This window comes from Eumetopias jubatus, unplaced genomic scaffold (assembly GCF_037043125.1).
Source record: "Eumetopias jubatus isolate StellerSeaLion01/CBP00866 unplaced genomic scaffold, mEumJub1_p1.0 scaffold_6, whole genome shotgun sequence".
Taxonomy (NCBI): domain Eukaryota; kingdom Metazoa; phylum Chordata; class Mammalia; order Carnivora; family Otariidae; genus Eumetopias; species Eumetopias jubatus.
This window is the reverse complement of record NW_028274812.1, coordinates 59,886,078-59,905,677: the sequence shown is the minus strand read 5'-3', so window position 1 is coordinate 59,905,677 and position 19,600 is coordinate 59,886,078. Positions and strand designations below refer to the sequence as shown.

General features: G+C 39.8%; 1 protein-coding gene across 1 annotated transcript in view; it reads right to left on the bottom strand.

Moving 5' to 3' along the window:
• The window catches only part of SIM1 (SIM bHLH transcription factor 1), a 64,981-nt gene that overhangs the window by 24,086 nt on the left and 21,295 nt on the right, over nt 1-19,600 (bottom strand). The window contains exon 9 of the mRNA XM_028104278.1: nt 1,245-1,413. Coding sequence (XP_027960079.1) covers nt 1,245-1,413 — 169 coding nt within the window. The remainder of the gene's footprint in view (nt 1-1,244; nt 1,414-19,600) is intronic.

The window sequence follows — 19,600 nt, the reverse complement described above, 5'->3', positions numbered from 1 at the left end:
ATGTACTTTTTAAGTAAAGTGTTCAGTCCTCATAACAGAGGGTGGACACTGAAAATTGTCTAGATATCACATATCAACTCCCTCCCTTTTGTCAGAGTAAAGAGATCTAGCCTTCTGTGGGAGATTTTAAATTGTGACATAAGTCTCTTTTGGGGGGCCATGATCTTCTCATCTTTATATACCAGGCTGCTAAAATAATCTAGCAAATAGTAGCTTCTTAGTAAGCATTGGTTCAATGAATGACATTTACTGTATATACATTTGTAGAAATCAACAGAGTAATATAGCTCTGAGAAGTAAGGAAATAGTTTCTGTAACTCGTAGATGGCCAGTTTTACTCTAAAAAATATATTTAGAACATAAATGATAAAGACCACTTTGACAAAATAACTCCAAATCCAGTTTAGCTTTATATAAGCCTGGGAACCAACTCCTGAGTTACTCGAGTGATGTGGTGCTATAAGGAACGGGGTAGATGTAAGATGGTCCCGAGATCCTGGGAGTAGAGAATCCCCAGTTCTGTTTTACTTCTTTCAGACCAGGAGGGAGTTGTGCACATATCTTGGCACAGTCTAGTTTCTATATCTCACTGACTGATCAGAAAAATAATTTTTTCCTTCCAAGAATACAGACTCATCCCGGTGCCTTGCAGTATTTCTGGAATATCTCCTCTGGGTCTCATCAGCTCACCACCTTGTAAAGATGAGAAGAGAGTTGCTTTTCCTACCATTCCTCCCATCTGGTAGATTCCATTTCCCTCCCTCCCCATATAGTCCTCCTGTGCACAAATCTCATGACAAGATGCATCCTTGATTCTTTGCCTCTGCTTCTTCATTTCCTTCTACTTCAGTTCCTGTCCTTAGAATCAGTTTTACTATGTTAAGCTCTTGTTTTCCATATTTTGCTATGCTGGCTACATCATTTTGGTCAGGATCAATCTCTTTGAAAAAACAAAGTTATGGCTCCAATTCCAACTGAGACTCTCTCCATCTTTATATAAAAGCAGCAAACCACAAGATCATTTCAAATTTTTACTAGCATAGTTATTTTAAAAGGAGAAGAGCAGGAAGAAGATAGTTTTAGAAAGCTTTCCAGATACATAGAAGTTTTAAATTTATGACAACCAGATAATGAATTCCAAACTGTTTTAATACTTCCTCAACTTTGAGTCCAAACCAAGTCTCTCTCTCTCTCTCACACAAACACACACACACAAGAAAGTTGCAAAATGGCAGTGCACCTACCTGAGGATAGGGGGAAGTTCTGGATTTTGACTTTGAGCTGGAGAGCCTGGACTTGGCCCCCTTCCTGTTGTCAGTCATGGTAGGAGTAGAGCTGCTGGTGTAGGAGAAGGCTGGTTTAGAGGCTGAGATTTGATCCAGGGAGAGCTGCAACCCTTTGTATTCCGTGTCCCTGTAGGGTGAGAGGACACAGCCCTTAATCTGCCACCACAGGAAATGGCTACATGTGTTCTCTCACCAGGAATGGCAGTAATCCATATTTGAAAAGGAAGCAAGCAAAAGTTAGCCATATAACTGGTCGCCACAAACACCTTGATTATTTTAGAAATGCCTAACATTTAACTAATGTATACAGAGGTAGCTGTATACAGCCAAATTATATGATATGCTCATGAAAATGTCTTGATTTTAAAACACATTTTTGATTACTTTTATAAGTAGAAAATAAATCCATAACTCAACTTCTCTGAGCTTGTGTGTCCTCATTGGTGAGGTATAGATTATAAAATCGACTCTAAAGGATTTTCTGTGTAGGGTGAACTCAACAGACAACTGACCATCTGATGCTATCTGATTATTGGCAAGAAGAAAGTCAGCTGTTCCAAAATCAGTCATTGTGGCAAACATTCCTAATATTTTTATAGCTAGCAAACCAGTGAAACTAGGCTACTAAGTAGTTAAAAATCCCTTTTAACCGGCTAACTAATTCAGTTACATTAGGGTACATTTTACCATGAGTTATTTCCACTTCATCTTCAATAAATATCTATTAAGCTCCTACGACATACCAGGTTTTGTGCTATCTGGAAATGAAAGAATGAGTAAGATGCCTAGAGTCCCTGCCCTTCCACAGATTACAAACTATTTCCAAGAAGAAACAGTGAACAAATATCAAACATAATCATTGCAGACTATGATGTGATGAGGATAAAGAGTATGTCTTGGAGAGTTCATTACAAAGGTATGTGGGTATGAGGTATTTAGTGACTGAAGATGACAGCTATCACCTCAGCCCGCTCCAGGCAGCAGAGAATCTTGACTGACTCCTCAGTTTTCATAAGAGGATATCAACCTTTCCCACTGGCAGGCAAAATAAAATGTTTCATAGCCTTCTTTATGAGGACTCGTGGAAGAATTTCCTTTCAGGTTCCAGAACTAGTTAGACTGCTCCTGGGTAATTGATTTCTTTTTCTCTCACAGACACCATGAATCATATAACCCATCATGTTTCCCCCGTTGCCCTGGAAGTCAAAAAGCCCTGAGCCCCAAGTCTGATTTGTAACCACCTCTAACAAGTGGACGAGTCCTCAGGGCAGGCATTTTGTGCAACAAACCTCACTAGCTTCTTTCATTTTCCTAATTTTATTTTTCCTTTTTTTCTAATGGGTTTGCCTTTCTAAAAAATGTACATGCATTTTTAATACTCTTTGGCTTAAGATAGGTATATTAAATGTAATAAACTAATAAAGTTAGATATGTTAAAGTGATTGGTAGATTTCCAGGGATCAGCAAAGATTCATTTACCTTCTCTTCCTTTTCCCTATTTGTACTTCTATAGAGAGATCAGGCAAAGGCAAAAGGATAATTCAGGCCAGGAGTCTCTCAAGTGACAAGGGATAGAAATCAGCTAAAACAGGTTCAATAATATCACTGCCACAAACTACAGCGTGCTGGTATATGTCAGCAAATTACAATGACTTTATATCAAATAGTGCATCTACTCAGTGCGAGTTAAAAAAAAATTATCCTATGTTAGCAACAAAAATTTAGAAGGTGGGCATGCAATTTGTCTTCCAGGCTTGGGAAGTTGAATCATATGACTGGTCTGCTTTACTACTCTTATCATCTCCCAAGGAAAACACACAACAGAGAGTCGTTGCACTCCCAGGTCAGAAATTCAATGCCCTCCAAAATGTGGTTCCCACCTATTTTTCTGACAGTATCTGAAAATTTTTGTTCATCAGCCCCTCAGCTTACCCAAAATAGTTCTCCCCAAACTAACCTCATACTTTCCTCTCTTCCTCCTCCAACACATTCCTATAGAACTCCTCTAAAGAAGAACTGTCTTAAATCCTACTTGCCCTGAAGCCCTTCCCAACTGCTAACCCCATTCATTCCTTCAACACATGTTTACTGAGTGAGTGACTCTGTGGAGGTCCTGGGGAGACATCAATAAACAGAAGGACTAAGTTGCTGTGCTCATGAAGAAGACACCAGGGCCAGTTCCTTAGGGAAGTAGGGAGGGGACCAAAAACTATCTCCAACCTTATTTTTCAAGTGATAATGTCTAATCTTTCCTAGGGGTTCTAAGTTCCTAGAGGGCAAGAGTCAAGAAATGTCCTGTTATGTTCCAATGGCAACTGCATAATATTTCACACATTTGGAAGAGGAAGAAGATAAAGACGCAGCTCAGAAAGGACTGTTTTCCTCAATGACTATTAATAACCAGCAGCCCAACAGTATGTCTCTGTTGGAAAAGACCCCTCTGGGCGGTGAGTCCCATGAACCACCTGCCCTGAGATCACATGCATGTGACAGTGAGCAAGATGGTCTCTGACAGGAGGTAGAGCTCCCTTGCTTGGGCATCTCCTCTGTCAAATGGATACTAGTATATCCATTCAGTCCCTTCCCAACAGGACCTAGGCTGAAAACAAAAACCTTGCACCCATGAACATATGGCCACACAATTTTTAAAACACACTCTTAATGCAACATTTCAGCACAGAGACTTCATGGTGATAAATAGAGGTAAACAAGGATTCATTTCTCTCATGGACACCATCAGACCCCCCAAAGTATGTATCTCAACTACTGAAGAAGTCTTCCCAAACTTTTTGCATAGTTTCCAATGATAGAAATACTCTGAATAAACTTAAATAAAAATTCAAAACCAATAAACGATTTGAAATTCTACACAGTCACATGAAAATGTTAAGAACTATAAGAATAGTTATGCAAATATTTTCAATAAAAAAATTTAATATTTTGGTGCACATCTAAAAAGACCACAAAGAATCCACCAAAATAGCAGAAGATCATGAGGTCAGATAGATCATGGTTTGAGCCACTTACTGTGTAACAGCCCATCTAGACCTCAATTTCCTCTTTATAACTCAGAGATGGATGTGCTAAGGTTTAGAAAAGTATTATACGAAAAACTCACAGCACAGTGCCTAGATCAGAGTAAATGCTCAATAAATACTAAGTATTATTTCTTTACTTCCACACTTTGTGGTGCTTTTTTGGCACCTGATTTCCCCAAAACAATAGTTCCACTTTGGTAGCAATTGTAATACATTTTATTACAAACACCTCCTTATGGCTGTATTCCTTTCCTCTCTACCACTAACTCATGTTAATTTGCTCTGTTGCTTCTTGGTCTCTAAACTCTATTGCACTATGGCCAAAATACTTACTAAGTAAGGTAAGCTCTTCATGGCTAAGTAAGCAAATGGGGATTTCAGAGCTGCACAGACCTGACATGCTGAGAGGAGCTCAGCCTTCCTATTCCTCTAACAACTCAAAGATGTGTTAAGACGAAAAGCACAATAAAAAAAATACCCACTTAAAGACATTTCAAGTACAGTTGATGTGCTGCCAAGAGCAGCTCTGAATGACAGATTCACTAAGAACAAAGCATTTGTTTTACTTTTAGAATTCTATTAAATCGGAGCATTTCATTTGTATGGATTAAAGGTCTAGATGCTGATGAGAATCACATTATGGGTTCCATTTCCCTCCTCCAAACTCAAACACTCCCTCCCTTCTCCTCAGTGAGGCACATTCTGGTATCTCTCTCTCACACACACACACACACACACACACACACACACACACACACACACCACACAGCACACACACCACACACACATTCTCAAAGTTAGGTATATGCCTAGTAAAGCTGTTCAATGTTCCCCTGCGGAGCGGGACAAAATAGAATACTTGGGTGCACAGCCCTTGGATTCTGAAATGAGTATAGGGAGGAATTTGACTTCGCTGACTTTAGTAAAGGAGGGACAGGACACAGCCCTACTCTACCTCTAAAGCTTTCCTGAAAAGTACCACCTAGACCATGTTCAGGACTCCACAGGCTCCCCTCAGTAGGGCAGCTCATGCTGTTCTCCCAGATACAATCGGCATATCAAAAGAGGAGCTGTGGCATATGCCCTTGGCATATTTTTCAAAATGGTTATTGATATCAATTTACTTTTTTTTTTCTCCCTTGAGTGACCTGTACTAGAGCTGCAGACATCAGGTACCTCGGCTCCGAAAGCAATGTGAAATGGGTAATTTGCACTCACGGACTTGCAGCTTGTCAATCTCACTTGTATTTGCACAGACCAAAGTAATCCTCTTATTCCATTATGGACAGTCAGAAATCATTCAATTTGCAGAATTAACCATCTGAGTCTACTCTAAACTTTATAATAGTCATGTACATATTTGGAATTACTCAAATTCCAATAGAATAAAAGGGGCCATTTTTGCATCATTGGCCTTCTCGGCCTTCCCTTCAGCAATATGCCATGACCACTCACGAGGTAAGTGCCAACTTGCCATATGGGAACCTCAGTGCGATGCCCTTGCAAAGCAAATAAGAGTTATCTTCATCACTAAAACGTACTTTTAGCTTCAGAGAAATGCATTAATGTAATTTCTATCATTTTGACTGGGAGACTGGTGTCCATGATGCCAACAGCAGCACTACAATATTTACAACCTTCAAGTGAGTTGGAATGATTGTACAGATAAGCAATCAGCAGTATTTTATCAGCTCATGTTGAGTCAAGATTCTTCACAAGAACCTTTCCTCTTCAACTCTGCCATATCCTATTGTGCTTCCATTTTAGACAAGTGACTTTTTGCTTCTGTCATGTCAGTGTTGAAGCTGGCCGTTGTGAAGTGTCTTTGCTGGCTTTACGTTATGGGGCAATACTTAAAAGATGTTGCCAGATTTCCCAATTGAGCTATTAAAAAAAAAAAACCAGCTGAAGGTGATCAAATTACAGAGGAAAACGTGGAAACAGAGACATACAATTGATTTGGCTCCAAAGGCGCTGACTGCAATAAGCAGAGGATTGCATTAAACTGTGATCGGATTAAGTAGGAATGACTGCGTCTTATACTAAACTTTTTAATTGGATTCTCGAATCACTGTCACACGAAGTGCATGACCTTCTTTATATTCTGGCAGAGTTACCGCCTGGCCACTGGGTAAACCTCTGCAGCAGAGAGACCTAGTTTATGTTTCATTTTCAGGCTCCCATGGAGCCCAGCAGAGATAGCTGATAAGGAGGATTCCATACTGTGAGAGGCTCACAAACGAAGACATCTGCTGGGAAATTAGGCTAAGGCACCCTTGGAAATATAATAGTCTCATACTAATAAGTGGATTTATGTTTGCTCCTTGTGGTTTTCTCCATTTGCTTTGGTGATTTCAGTAGTTCCCAAAAGTCTTTGGTTTTACATAAACACTGCCTCTGCCTAGAAACATCTTTCTCCTCTATTTTGTAGGTCTCATCCAACATGCTATGGAGTAGATAGCAGGACAAGGGGGAGGGATGGCTTAGGCACAAATTCTGCCATCACATTGTAATTTCAAGAAGGAAAGATTGGGGGTGTGTAAACAATAGGCAAACAATAACTAAAAAGGAAGTAAAAAACTGTAATATTTTGGTAAGATGTAGCAAAGTCAACCATCCTCACAACAGGGATTACAGAATACCTTTGCACAAACCCATGACACAAGTTGCAGTATAGCTAAGTCCAGACCTGCAACGACATGCATCTGAATTTCTTTCTTTCCCGCACAGGCCAGTGATTTCCTGCTCCCTCCTCTCAGCTCCTAAGCAGGTCACTGCCTCTAATACTCATTTAGCACATCTAGTTCCTGTCACACAGTGTGGTGAATGGTGTATCTGACAACAATCTCCTAAATTCCTTCTCTTATGATAGTCTCTATTGACTGTCTAGCACCATATCTCACAGAGAACAGATGCCCACTTGCAAGTGATTAACAAAATAATTCTCAATGCAATAAACTTTTATTCATCTCAAATCCAAATGACCAAATGACCAAAAATTTAAAAACTGGCAAACCTTTCTACATAAGTAAGAAAAGAAAATACCTACTAAGTAAGCAAGTTTATGTGAGGGATTTTTAAATTCCAAGATTATAATTGATAATGATCATTCTGATATCCTGTGAAATCTTAAATTAAAGAAACAAATCATGTTATTATTTTAGCATTATGCATATTACGAAAATGCACTTATTTTTTGTCAAGTTACAATTCAGGCATGGCATATGTGATACTTAAACAAACTAGAATACTAAATTAATTTTATCCTCAACCATTTATTTAGAACAATTATAACTGTATTGTAGTGAGGAGGAATAGTACTTTAAACCTCAGGGAAATAACTTCTACAAATTGATAATACAATATCTCTGAAATAGAAAAATATGAAAAGGATGTAAACAATGTACAAATTGCTAAGGAACAATTTTTTTTAAAGTTTAGCCCACTTGTAATAACCTATATGAATTAAGGCAATTATCAGATTTTCTTGTCATTTTTATCTTTCAAATCAACAAAGATTTTATTTTAATGACAATAAATCTCAATGAAGACAAGGTGAAATAAATGGGCATTCTTATATACTAATTCTAAAAAGAGTAAACTATCAGTGTTTATCAAGAGTCTTAAGAATGTTCATTCCTTAAATCCAGTAATTCCACTCCTAGGAATATATCTTATGAAAATAGTCAGAGATGAGTATCAAAAGTCTATATACAAGGGTACTTAGCATAATTTCTTACATTTAATTGTAAATAAGTAAATAAAAACCAACAATAGAACTGTTACTTAATTATGGCATACCCATGTGATAAAATATTATGCAGTCATTAATTTTTTTACTCTAATGATGTGAGAAATACTATTGATAGAATGAAAAATTATCTCTTTTTAAATTAACATATACCATATATGCATGTATTTGCACATACATGTAGTGGGAAGCAACAAATTAAAATGTTAACAGTGACTATCTGGAAAATAGATTAAAGATGTTCTTTATCTTCTCTTTATTCCTCTCTATATTATCTTAATTCTTTCTATAATAAACATATATGACTTTCCTAATCAAAAATATTTCGTGAAAAAGAAACTCTAACTGAGGCAAACTTCAGGTACTCCCACCTGATATTGAAATGATTCCCCAATTTCTCTTCCTTGTATTTCCAGGATTTCTTCTTTGTGAATAATATTAAATTATGGAAGAGACAACACCACTAAACTTCTTTTCCCATAGGCTCAACTTCTCATGAACACCATTTATAATTTTAAAATGTCCAAATGTTCATATGCTCTCTTGCTGCCTATACATTTCACTTACTTTCTGATCTATTTTCCACCCTTCCTACCTTACAGAATTATCTGTCTCTGAAGACTTTCATGTGAACTCTATGACTCTATGTTTCCTTCGTTGGAGAATATAACTTAAATTATTACTTATAATTGAAAAAAAAGAAAGTCTTACCATGTAGTTTCTTATAACAGTTCAGCTTCCTGTGAGTTATAGATGGCATATTTATCATTGTTTAAATAGAGTAAACCTTACTTTGGGGGCCACATTTTTTGTTCTGAAAAACTTAATTTTTTATGCTCAGAAATTCATTCTATATCTATAGCTAGTAAAGTTTAGGTGTATTTGTAAATCCTACAGATCTAAGTTCCAAATTCTATTGATATTATAGCTCTTTTGTTTCTTATTTTCTCAAAGTCTGGCCGGGGATGGGGGGCAGTTAGGGAGGTATTGGTCTTTAAAAGTTAGATCCAAACAAATTAAATGAAAATGTGCTGCCTCTTTCACCAAAGGCATAAGTTTAAAAAAGCCAATCTCCTTTTCTATAATCAAGACCGCTAATTTAGGCCTCTACTAGGGGAAAAAATAAAGGCCAAATATAAAGAAAGAAAAAATGATACTAATATCAACGGAGTTTTTCTTACTTTTAAGAATGTTGGCAAATAGCAAATAAAATGCATACATGCTATTCTGCCCCCCCTCCCCGCTTTCCATGTCTTTCCATTCTTTTTCACTTCCCCACACTCTGAGTCCATCCCCCTCACCTTTGCTGTCATTTTATTAAGCTGATGTTTTTCAAATGTATGTTCCCTTCAGAACTTGCCAATACCCAAGATAGATAAGTAATGGGGAACCCATCACCTAACATCTTATATTTGGTTGAGATTCTATTCTCCATAGGAATAGCTTTCTCACCCAGTTCTGACTCTTACAAAGCTTCTTCCTAAACCCCAAAAATAATCCCCTGGCATAGAGGCTGAAAAAGCACACCTCCTATTTTCAACTTCACACAAACTCCTAGAACAGAAAAAATACTTGTAATCACAAAGAAATAATCTTCCCACAACACTGGGAAATTTGCATTCTAAACTCAAGACCAGAGGGTCCCAAAACTCCCACAGTTTGTGGAGAGACCCCACAAGGCTAAACCTCATGGCACCTTTGAAATCTCTGCCCTTTTCAACACAACACAAAGGCACGGGCATTTCTGCAGATAATAGAAAAGTAGAACCTCAGGCTGTGAACTCACCAGGAAAAGACACAGCAAAAATGATGGCACGATGCGATGTTTTCAAATGCACAGATCTTCATTTGTTTAACTTAAATGTTTTAAAATATGTCCTATAGCATTTATTCTTGATTAAACCTCTTCTAGACAGTTAATCATTAACGGTTTCTTTACAGTTGCTGTGCAAACAGTTCATTCATACCTATGACATATCAAATCTCACAGACGTGTTCTTTAATTGGATTCATTTATTTCTAATCTCCCTAAACCCTTACTACTGTAATGCTTGACTAAATATACATTAAACTCTATTATTTAAATGGCTAAAATAAATTTGAGGTGTATTTTATGAATAAAAATTCACAATTCAACAAATGTTCTGCCATTATCATTATTATTATTATTATTATTATTATTATTATTATATGCCTTGCTGTTGAGGCATTTTAAATTGCCTGGTAGATAAGTTGTGTTTAAACAACTTTAAAAAGGGACACCTGGGTGGCTCAGTCAGTTGAGCAGTTGACTCTTTGATTTCAGCTCAGATCATGATCTCAGGGTCCCAAGTCCAGCCCCAGGAGGAGCCCTGCCAGGGGCTCCCACTCAGCGGGGAGTTTGCTTGAGGATTCTGTCTCCCTGTCCCTCTGCCCCTCCCCACTTCTTGTGCATGCTCTCTCTCTCTGTCTCTCTTTCTGTCTCAAAAATAAATAAAGAAATCTTTTTTTTTTAAGATTTTATTTATTTATTTGACAGAAAGACACTGCGAGAGAGGGAACACAAGCAGGGGGAGTGGGAGAGGGAGAAGCAGGCTTCCTGCGGAGCAGGGAGCCCGATGCGGGGCTCAATCCCAGGACCCTGGGATCATGACCTGAGCCGAAGGCAGACACTTAAAGACTGAGCCACCCAGGCGCCCCTAAATAAATAAATCTTAAAAAATAAACAACTTTTAACAAAGTAAGTGTTTAAACAAAATAAGTTCTGAATCATCATCACTAGAGATTTTGGATTGTCCACCAAAATGCCCAAATTTTCATTGCCTTTATATTTGGAGTCAGAGAGCTTATACAATACTACACAGACTATATAGTTATTACTAGAGTTCATTGCCAGAGATACAATAGGCAGCTGCCTGCATTTATGACTTGTAGGACTTGAGAAGTTTCCTGGGCCCCCACAAAGATATCTCAAGAATGGTCTACTGGTTTATGCTTAAAATCTACTGTTAGATATTTATTTCTTTGGCTTTAGACAGATGGCTCAGAAAAGGTTAACAGAGTAAGTCTCATCTGTTATTTTTCTTTGGTTCAGTTTATCAGCTACTTTCTTTAGAGCAGTGGTTCTCAAATATCATGCATCAGAAGCCCCTGAAGAGCTTATTAAAACTCAGCCTGCTGAGCCCCACCCCTTAGAGTTTCTTATTTGCAGGTCTAGGGAGGAGCCTACAATTTGCATTTTTAACAAGCTCCTGGGGCAGGGGGATGGTGCTGATGCTGCCAGTCAGGGGACCATATTTTGAAAACTGAAGCCGTTGTTATGTGGGATAAGAAAACTAAAGAAATCAGATGAAAGGGTCCCACAGAGAAGATGGAAAACCACTGTAAAGGGAGGGGACATTCCAAAGACAAACTTCACACTTTCCCCAGGGCCCAGCCTTACTGCATATTTCACCGGACTATTCCCATCCCGATCCCTGTTCATGTCCTTTCAGCCTCCTTGGGGACACTGCCTGCTCCTGCAGATCCCACAACATGGAGAGCTACAGGGCTTGGTCTTCAGGCTGCATCTCAGTTACTACTCACTCTCCAGGGATCTCATGCACTCTTGCTGGCTTTAAATCCTATACATTGATGACCCCCCATCTCCAGCCAGACCTCCCCACTCCATGACACCCAGATCCAACTCCCTGCCTGTTACTAACACTTAAATGAATGACAGGCATCTCAAACTAAATATGCCCACACACAACCCTTGACTGTTGCCCCTGCCTACAAATCTGCCCCTTCCCACCATTCATCCAAGCCCCTCAGGCTAAAAACTTAGATGTTGACCTTGACTCCTCATTTTTTCACAACTTCTATCTAGTCCATCTGCAAATCCTATTTGTCTACTTTCAACATATCCTGAATCTGACCCTCCATCCCTACCTCCCTCTTTCAAGCCATCATCTTCCCTCGCCTAGGCAATGGCAATCATTTCCTAACTGGTCTCCCTGCCTCTACCTTCCATCTTTCCCAAAGCCTATTTTCCACACCAGCCAGATGACCTCTTCATAGCTTAAATTAGTTTATGCCATGCCTCTGCTCAAAAATCCAGTGACTTCCCAAAGCCTTCAAGACCCAGCATGGTCTGACCCTGCCCATTCTAGCATCAACTTCTTACGCCCTTCCCCTCCTTTTCTCTTCTCCAGCTACAGTGACCTTCTCATTCATCGACTTACTTACCTAGTTTGTTTCTACCCCAGGGCTTTTGCATTTGCTTCCCACTGCTGGGAATACTCTTCTTACGGGTCTCAGCATGACTGGCTCCCTCCTTTCATTCAAGAGTCTTCAGAGAGGTCTTCCCTGACCACTCTTTGTCCTGCTTCATTTTTTCCTTTCATTTCATGATATTGTAGGACATATTTATTTGTTTATAAGTACTATCTGTTTCTTCCCACTAAAATTTACCCTCCATGAGGGTAGGGACGTTGTCCATGTTGGTCACACCACAACCCTCCTACAGACCCTGGCACCCATTAGGCACTGGGGAAAGACTTGCTGAGTGAAGGCAAGAACCATCCCATTTGCAGAAGGAAGGACTATACTCTACAACACTTCTTACCATCCTCTTAATTATAGCAACAAAAATTAAGCTAATTCTAATGATAGAGATTTGTTTATAATGAAGGTCCTACTGAGTCAACAGGGAAGAGACACAAATAGAAAAGAGATGATAATGTAGCGTATCTAAATATTTTCCCCTGATTTTCAATTAGCTCTCACAATAAAATGCTACCCTGCATTTTATTTCTTTAACTGCTCTAATTGGAGGAATGAAATTGACACTCACTCTGCCCTCTGCTTGTGGGCTTCATCCTTCCACCATTCCTGAGCTGGAACCCTACAGGGTTCCATTACCCAAATCCAGCACAACAAATGCTTCACTTTGCCGGGACTATAGTAAGATTTCAACAGCTAATAGAAATGCTATGACTTTCAACAGTCTTAGTCTCTGAACGCCTTATAAAATTTAAAATGCAAAACCTTGTGTTGCATTTGGTTCATTTCAAAGAAAAAAAAGCTGCTCTTTTCCTGTCGTACATTTGGACACCAATATCAATTAATGAGAGTGTTGAAAGAAGTAAATCTCATGGGTTCTTAACTTCAGCCACCAGAACACATTATAATCATCACAAGGGCAGAGAGTAAAATGAATGACCAAGGAGCAGCAACACGCTGTAAACCCCAAAAAAGCTCAGAAGCAGGGATTCTATTTTTGTAATGATTTTCAGTAGGAGGGGGCAAGAGACAGCACATTCTCAGATTGCATTACCAGAGAGTGTTGCTATTCTCAGAGAGATGTAAAAAGTGGCAAGGGACTTGGGTTTAAAAGTACAAACAGAGAGAGAATCCCACCTTAATGGGTACCATTATGACATCCAGTTCAGTATAATGAGGCTATTTCCACGGCCTGGCCAGCAGCCCATATTAGCATGGTTTTACTGATGTGGATACAACAAATTCTGTTTGAACAAGAAATCCCCAGGAAAAAGAGCGAGAGAGAGAGAGAGAGAGATCCTTTCACAGTCTCTATCCATTTAACAATCAATCAGAGGGAAAAATATCTTTCCAATAAAGACAGCAATGCCCATTTGAATCCTGGTAAAATATTAGATGTTCCAAATAAAATAGTGTTCTGTGGGGATGGATCGCTGTTCTGTGAGAATGTCATAACTGTTGATGCCTAAACTGGCAAAGGGGAGGTGGGGTTGGGCCCAGGGATTAAGCACATTGCATGGCAGCTGACTAGGTTCTAAGTGCACCAAAACTTCTGTGAAGCTATTAGGTCACTTTGTGGAGACCCCGTATTGAACTCTTTTAGTAAACTATCCATAGACTTTTGCAAAATCTCTTCAAAGTGTCCTATTACTTCCCAAGTATTAAGTGGAATCCTATGAAATTGCCAATATTGGATTGCTTCAATGTACATAACTGGCAATTACATATGGTTCACCCTAGTACAATGTTACCAACTTAAAGACAGCATGCCAAAGAGGAAATCAGGTGGGCCCTGGAGTCCTGTGCCTGGGTTGGCATGTCCACTCAATAGGTGTGTTGTGTTGGCTAAGTTACTTGGCTTCTCTGAGCTTCTGGAACAAAGTAGCAGCCCCTCAAATGTAAGTCCTTCTTATTCCCTGAACTGTCTAAGTATGGCAACAAACAGAGCACCTTTCTACCCTCCCTCACTTGTAGCTGACAATCCCACAGTCTTTCCAGGGCAGGGCAGCAATGCCTGGGAATGACCCCTTACAAAAAAAAAAAAAGTTAAAAATATTACAAAGACCTAAAAATCATTAGAAACTTTTTTTTAAAGATTTTATTTATTTATTCATGAGAGACAGAGAGAGAGAGAGGCAGAGGCAGAGGGAGAAGCAGGCTCCCCGCTGAGCAGGGAGCCTGATGCGGGACTCGATCCCAGGACCCTGGGATCATGACCTGAGCCAAAGGCAGACGCTTAACCGACTGAGCCACTCAGGCATCCCTAGAAACTTTTTTTAATATAATAAATCTGCAAAGACTGTTTTGATTCTCATGTGATTCTTCATTTTAAAACTCACTAAGATTCCTAATCCTATTAGAAGTCAACCCTACAAAACACCGAAATACTCCATTCAAAGCAGAACAAAAAGCAGCTCAGTATCATTCCCACAGGATAAAAATCAACTTGGCACACACAACTGCTCTCTCTGGCTGACATAATGAGATACACAGGACCCACCGTGGGCAACAGTGTTTTTGTCAGACTTAAGATGGACCCCTTACCCTGCAGCCCATCATGATCTCCCTCACACACACATATGCACAGCCCTCCCCAGGGGCTCAGCTGCTCTCCTTGCTCCACTCCCTCCCTGCCATCTAACCAAGGGGAGTATGACCACACCTGCAAGCTTATTCCCCAGGTGACCTTAAGAGTGTCAAGGCACTTTCGGCTTTCTTCTAATTGTGGATGGAAGCGCTTCCCTCCAGGAAGGAATCTGTCATCAGCGAGCCTATAGGGAAATCACGCTGGGATAGAGCTTGTACTTGTGCTTATTTCTTTTTCCAGCAGGTACTGTCTCATTCATTTTGATATCCCCAGAACTTGGCACAGTGCCTGACACATAACAGGTGCTCAAGAAAACATTTATGAATGCTTAAAGGCCCACTAGTCCTAATCATCTGAAGTAGGATCTAACAATCCATTCCAGATGGATCAGCATGATTGGTGATTTCTCATTCTTGGGCAATGCTCTGTCTTCCTAAGACTCATGCTTTCCCTCCTTCAGCCCAAAGACTCAGAGACATTTATTTTGCATTTATTGGCAAGCCAAAAATTATTTTATTTAATTTCACTGAAATAACCACCCTAATAATTCACATTTACTCAATGTTACTTTGTGTAGGGCACAGGGCCAAGAACCTCACACATTTCCTGATTTAATGTTCACAATAACTCCATGAAATAGATATTACTACTACCCACATTTTACAGGTTAAAAAAAATAACAAGGTAAGCAATTTGCTCACAGTCACAGAGATAGCCAATAGCAGCATTGGAATTCCAATAGGCAATAGACCCATAACCCAAGCTCTTAACTAATATGCTATGTTGCATAATAAAGTAGTGATATCTCATTTCATAATATGTTTTGCAAGTATCTTGTAATGCATCCCAATGGTTATCAGGGTTGAAACATCTAACTAAAAAGCCTAGGGGTTAGACTGCATCATATTCTACTAGCATTATGATTATGATGTCAAACACAGCACTGGGGAGGCCTTCTGGCTGGCCCTGCAAATCTGGAACCAAAGAATCAGGTTCTTTGCACCTCCCTCTCCTCCAATCTGCTGATGTTCATTGTCCTAATGTTTACCTCACATTGCTTTCTACAAATAATTTTTAAAATACAACCATTATACATGTGGCAATACTGTGTATTCATTTCAATAAGATTCTACATTCCATTCAGAATACTGACATCCTTTACAACTTTAAAAACTGTGTCCTTGGGGTGCCTGGGTGGCTCAGCCAGTTAAGCATCTGCCTTCAGCTCAGATCATGATCTCAGGGTCCTGGGATCGAGCCCCATGTCAGGGTCCCCGGAGAAGTCTGCTTGTCCCTCTCTCCCTGCCTCCACTTGTGTTGTCTCTCTCAAATAAATAAATAATATATTTTTAAAAAACTGTGTTCTAGGTCTAGATGCTATATACCAGATGCTAATATATATAAATATATGTTATATATATATGTTACTAAGGCTGGGTGAACATGTTCAAGATATATACCAGTACTAATTTGAGAAAGGTAAGAGGCTTAGAGAAAATAATCACCAAACCTGATGAAGCATGTTCAGTTCCAACAAAAAAGTTCAGGGTAAAAAGGTGAGAGAAGGAAAGAAAACCAGGTCAGATAAGAACGAGACAGGCACTGAATCTAATTTGAAGAGCAATACTAATTGTGCTATAATGTTCATGGAAAAAAGACCAATGAGACAAATGTGCATATGTGTATGTCACCATTCCGTCTCAAAAGACCCTACCTCTGCTTCCACCCCGACATTCTACTTCTTCCCTAATAGCTCCACCATTCAAGCTTCTCTGAATTTTTGCTCTCAACAAATAGCCCAAGTGTGCCATATCATTTCAAACTGTGCTAATCTGAGTCTTAAATATTTAAATGGAACTCTTCTACTTTTCAAACTAAATTGTAAACTACTCAAGAGACACCAAGACCTCTGCTTCATGTGCTCATGCAATAAATCATTGCACTCTGCCATACTCTCTGAAACACTTGATTTAGCCATACCCAGTCCATACAGAGTAAAGGGAAATATACAAAGGGTTCCACTGGACACCATCAAAAATGCCAGTACTACATGTTTTACTCACTTTAAATTATAATTACTGACATTGGTAAAGTTGACAAAACATTGGCTCCAACCAAATTAACTTGAGAAATGTGATAAAAGCTTGGTTTCCTAGATCCCTCTTTTTCCCTGCAAAGCACCATGTAATGCACCTTCCACTTTGCCTGGGACAAATAAGGTGCTCAATAGATATTGGCTTCCTTCCCTCCAAGCACAAAGCTCAGCTCCCCATAGAGCACACAACGACAGCAATGAAAAACAGGGTGAGCTTAATCAAACTAGAGAAACCACCACCCACAAAGAGCACAATACTTGGAGATGTGTGTGTTGAGGAACTGGGGAGGGGAAGGAAGATAAACACTTAAATTTGTGAATTTGAAGATTTAGCAATTCAAGTTAAAAAGGGAACTACTCCTCTCTGTTCAAACTATTTCAGCTGACATCACATAACTGGCAAGAGCTGATAACAACAGTTATTTTGAGCACCTCCTTTCTGCCAGATTCTGTGCTGTATATACATTATCTCATTTAATCCTCCTCAATCCTTAAAAGGTGGGTAAAAATATCCCCATTGCACAGATGGGGAAACAGAGGCTCAAACAGAGGCTGTGCTCAAAGTCTCATAGTTATAATGCAGTAAAGCATATTCAAACCAGATCCATCTGACACCAAAGCCCATGCCTTTCCCTTGCAGGTTGCTTCAAATGATACTGTGGGTTTTTATAAAGACAAAATCACAATCCAACTGCGATATAACCTCCCAGAATAAAAGTCACAGATGGTAAACAGATGGCCCAGACTCAGCCAGACCCTAAACGTTGTCAATGCCCTATAAAAGTAAGTTCTCTTCTCATCCCCCTTAGCCCTGCCATCACCATGGACCACCTGTCTCACCCCAGCCAGCTCCCTAGACCTCAGAATGCCTGAGGCAGGGGAAAGGAAGTGGCCAAGTTACCCCTTCAGGTAAGAAAGAATGAAATTCCTCTACTGATAAGCACTCAAGCATTTCCAGGTTTCATCTAAACTCCAGCCAATCCTTTTTGCTGGACTACTTAGGCATAGACACCAGCACTTCAACCCAGATGAATTTTCTAACACTACCTGCTCACCTGGAAAGATGCCACAAGCCAATGTGGCATGAGAACAGACAACAGACTGGAAAGCACTGGATACATGGAAACAAGTAGCAGTCTTTTACTAAATCATCAAGATATGCATAATCCACCCCCCCAACACACACACACATACACACACCTTGAATCAAACATAACAGTGTTCACAACACAAATAGTGAAGTCAAATAGATGAAGTCAAAATATACTTTTCCGGATTTCAAGTAAAGCTTCATTTGAATTTGTCCATTCATAATAACATGTATATCCCTACCTTCAGGAAGGTATGGTTTTTGAGCATTCAAAAATGATCATGTTTTTCCATGATAAGGTGCAAAGATCAGAACCCTTTCTGTCCCAACAGCCAGAGAAGAGTGGTCAGGCTGGTCATTTAGCACATACCAAGTAGGCTCCACATAGGATCCTTTTAAAGAAGAGGTCCTGTGACTCAATGTCCTCCAGGTCAGGGCCACAACAAAGAAAGGAACGGAGGCCACAAAGGACTGAGGAGAGTGAAGCAGCCCAGGAGTTGCATCGCCAAAGGGCCAAGGATGACTCACCTGCTCAGAGTGTGTTGGGAGGCTCTCCATCCCTAGCCTCCCTCCACCAACAGAATCCCCAGGGGACAACCTCTCCTGCCATTCTCCCTCAAAAGCAGAACACCATCTAGGAAATACCCCATTGCCATGGGAGGTAATTTGTGCCTCGTCTGATGAAAAGGATGATTTAGCTTGCCAATCCACTGACATTTGTTTTAACACGTTTAACAAAAACATAAAATATTAAATCTGGTTGCAGAAATGAAATAATTAGGAATAGCAATAATGTATCTATGTAAACTAAAGGCAAGCAACTCAGTGAGAAACTGAAATGTTTGCAAGGCCACATTTTTTTCTTACAAAATGAAAATGTCCTTAGTGAGACTTATGGGGGTAAAAGATATATTCTTAATTGAATATTATTGAGAAGATAGCATTGCTAAATTTGAACCACGAAATTGTCAATATCTGTACATATTCGTGAAGTAGCAACACAGAAACAGCTTTTTAATTTTCCATCATGAGATCAGATGAAAGTCTCTCCAGAAGTTGGGGTGGGCTGAACACCACAGGCCTCACCCATTTAAATCCATCCCTCTCTCCCAGACATTTTCTCCCTCGCAACCACGCCTGATTACCACCTCCATATAGAGAAACTTAGCATACAGTAGGAGTCAACACCCCAGGCTTTAATCCTGGCTTCCCTGCTTACTTTTTTTTTTTTTAAGATTTTATTTATTCATTTGACAGAGAGAGAGAGACAGTGAGAGCAGGAACACAAGCAGGGGGAGTGGGAGAGGGAGAAGCTTCCTGCTGAGCAGAGAGCCCGAAGTGGGGCTTGATGTGGGGCTCGATGTGGGGCTTGATGTGGGGCTTGATGTGGGGCTTGATCTCAGGACCCTGGGATCATGACCTGAGCCGAAGGCAGATGCTTAACCACTGAGCCACCCAGGCGCCCCTCCCCGCTTACTCTTACTCGGCATATCTGATGTCAGTTTCCTCAC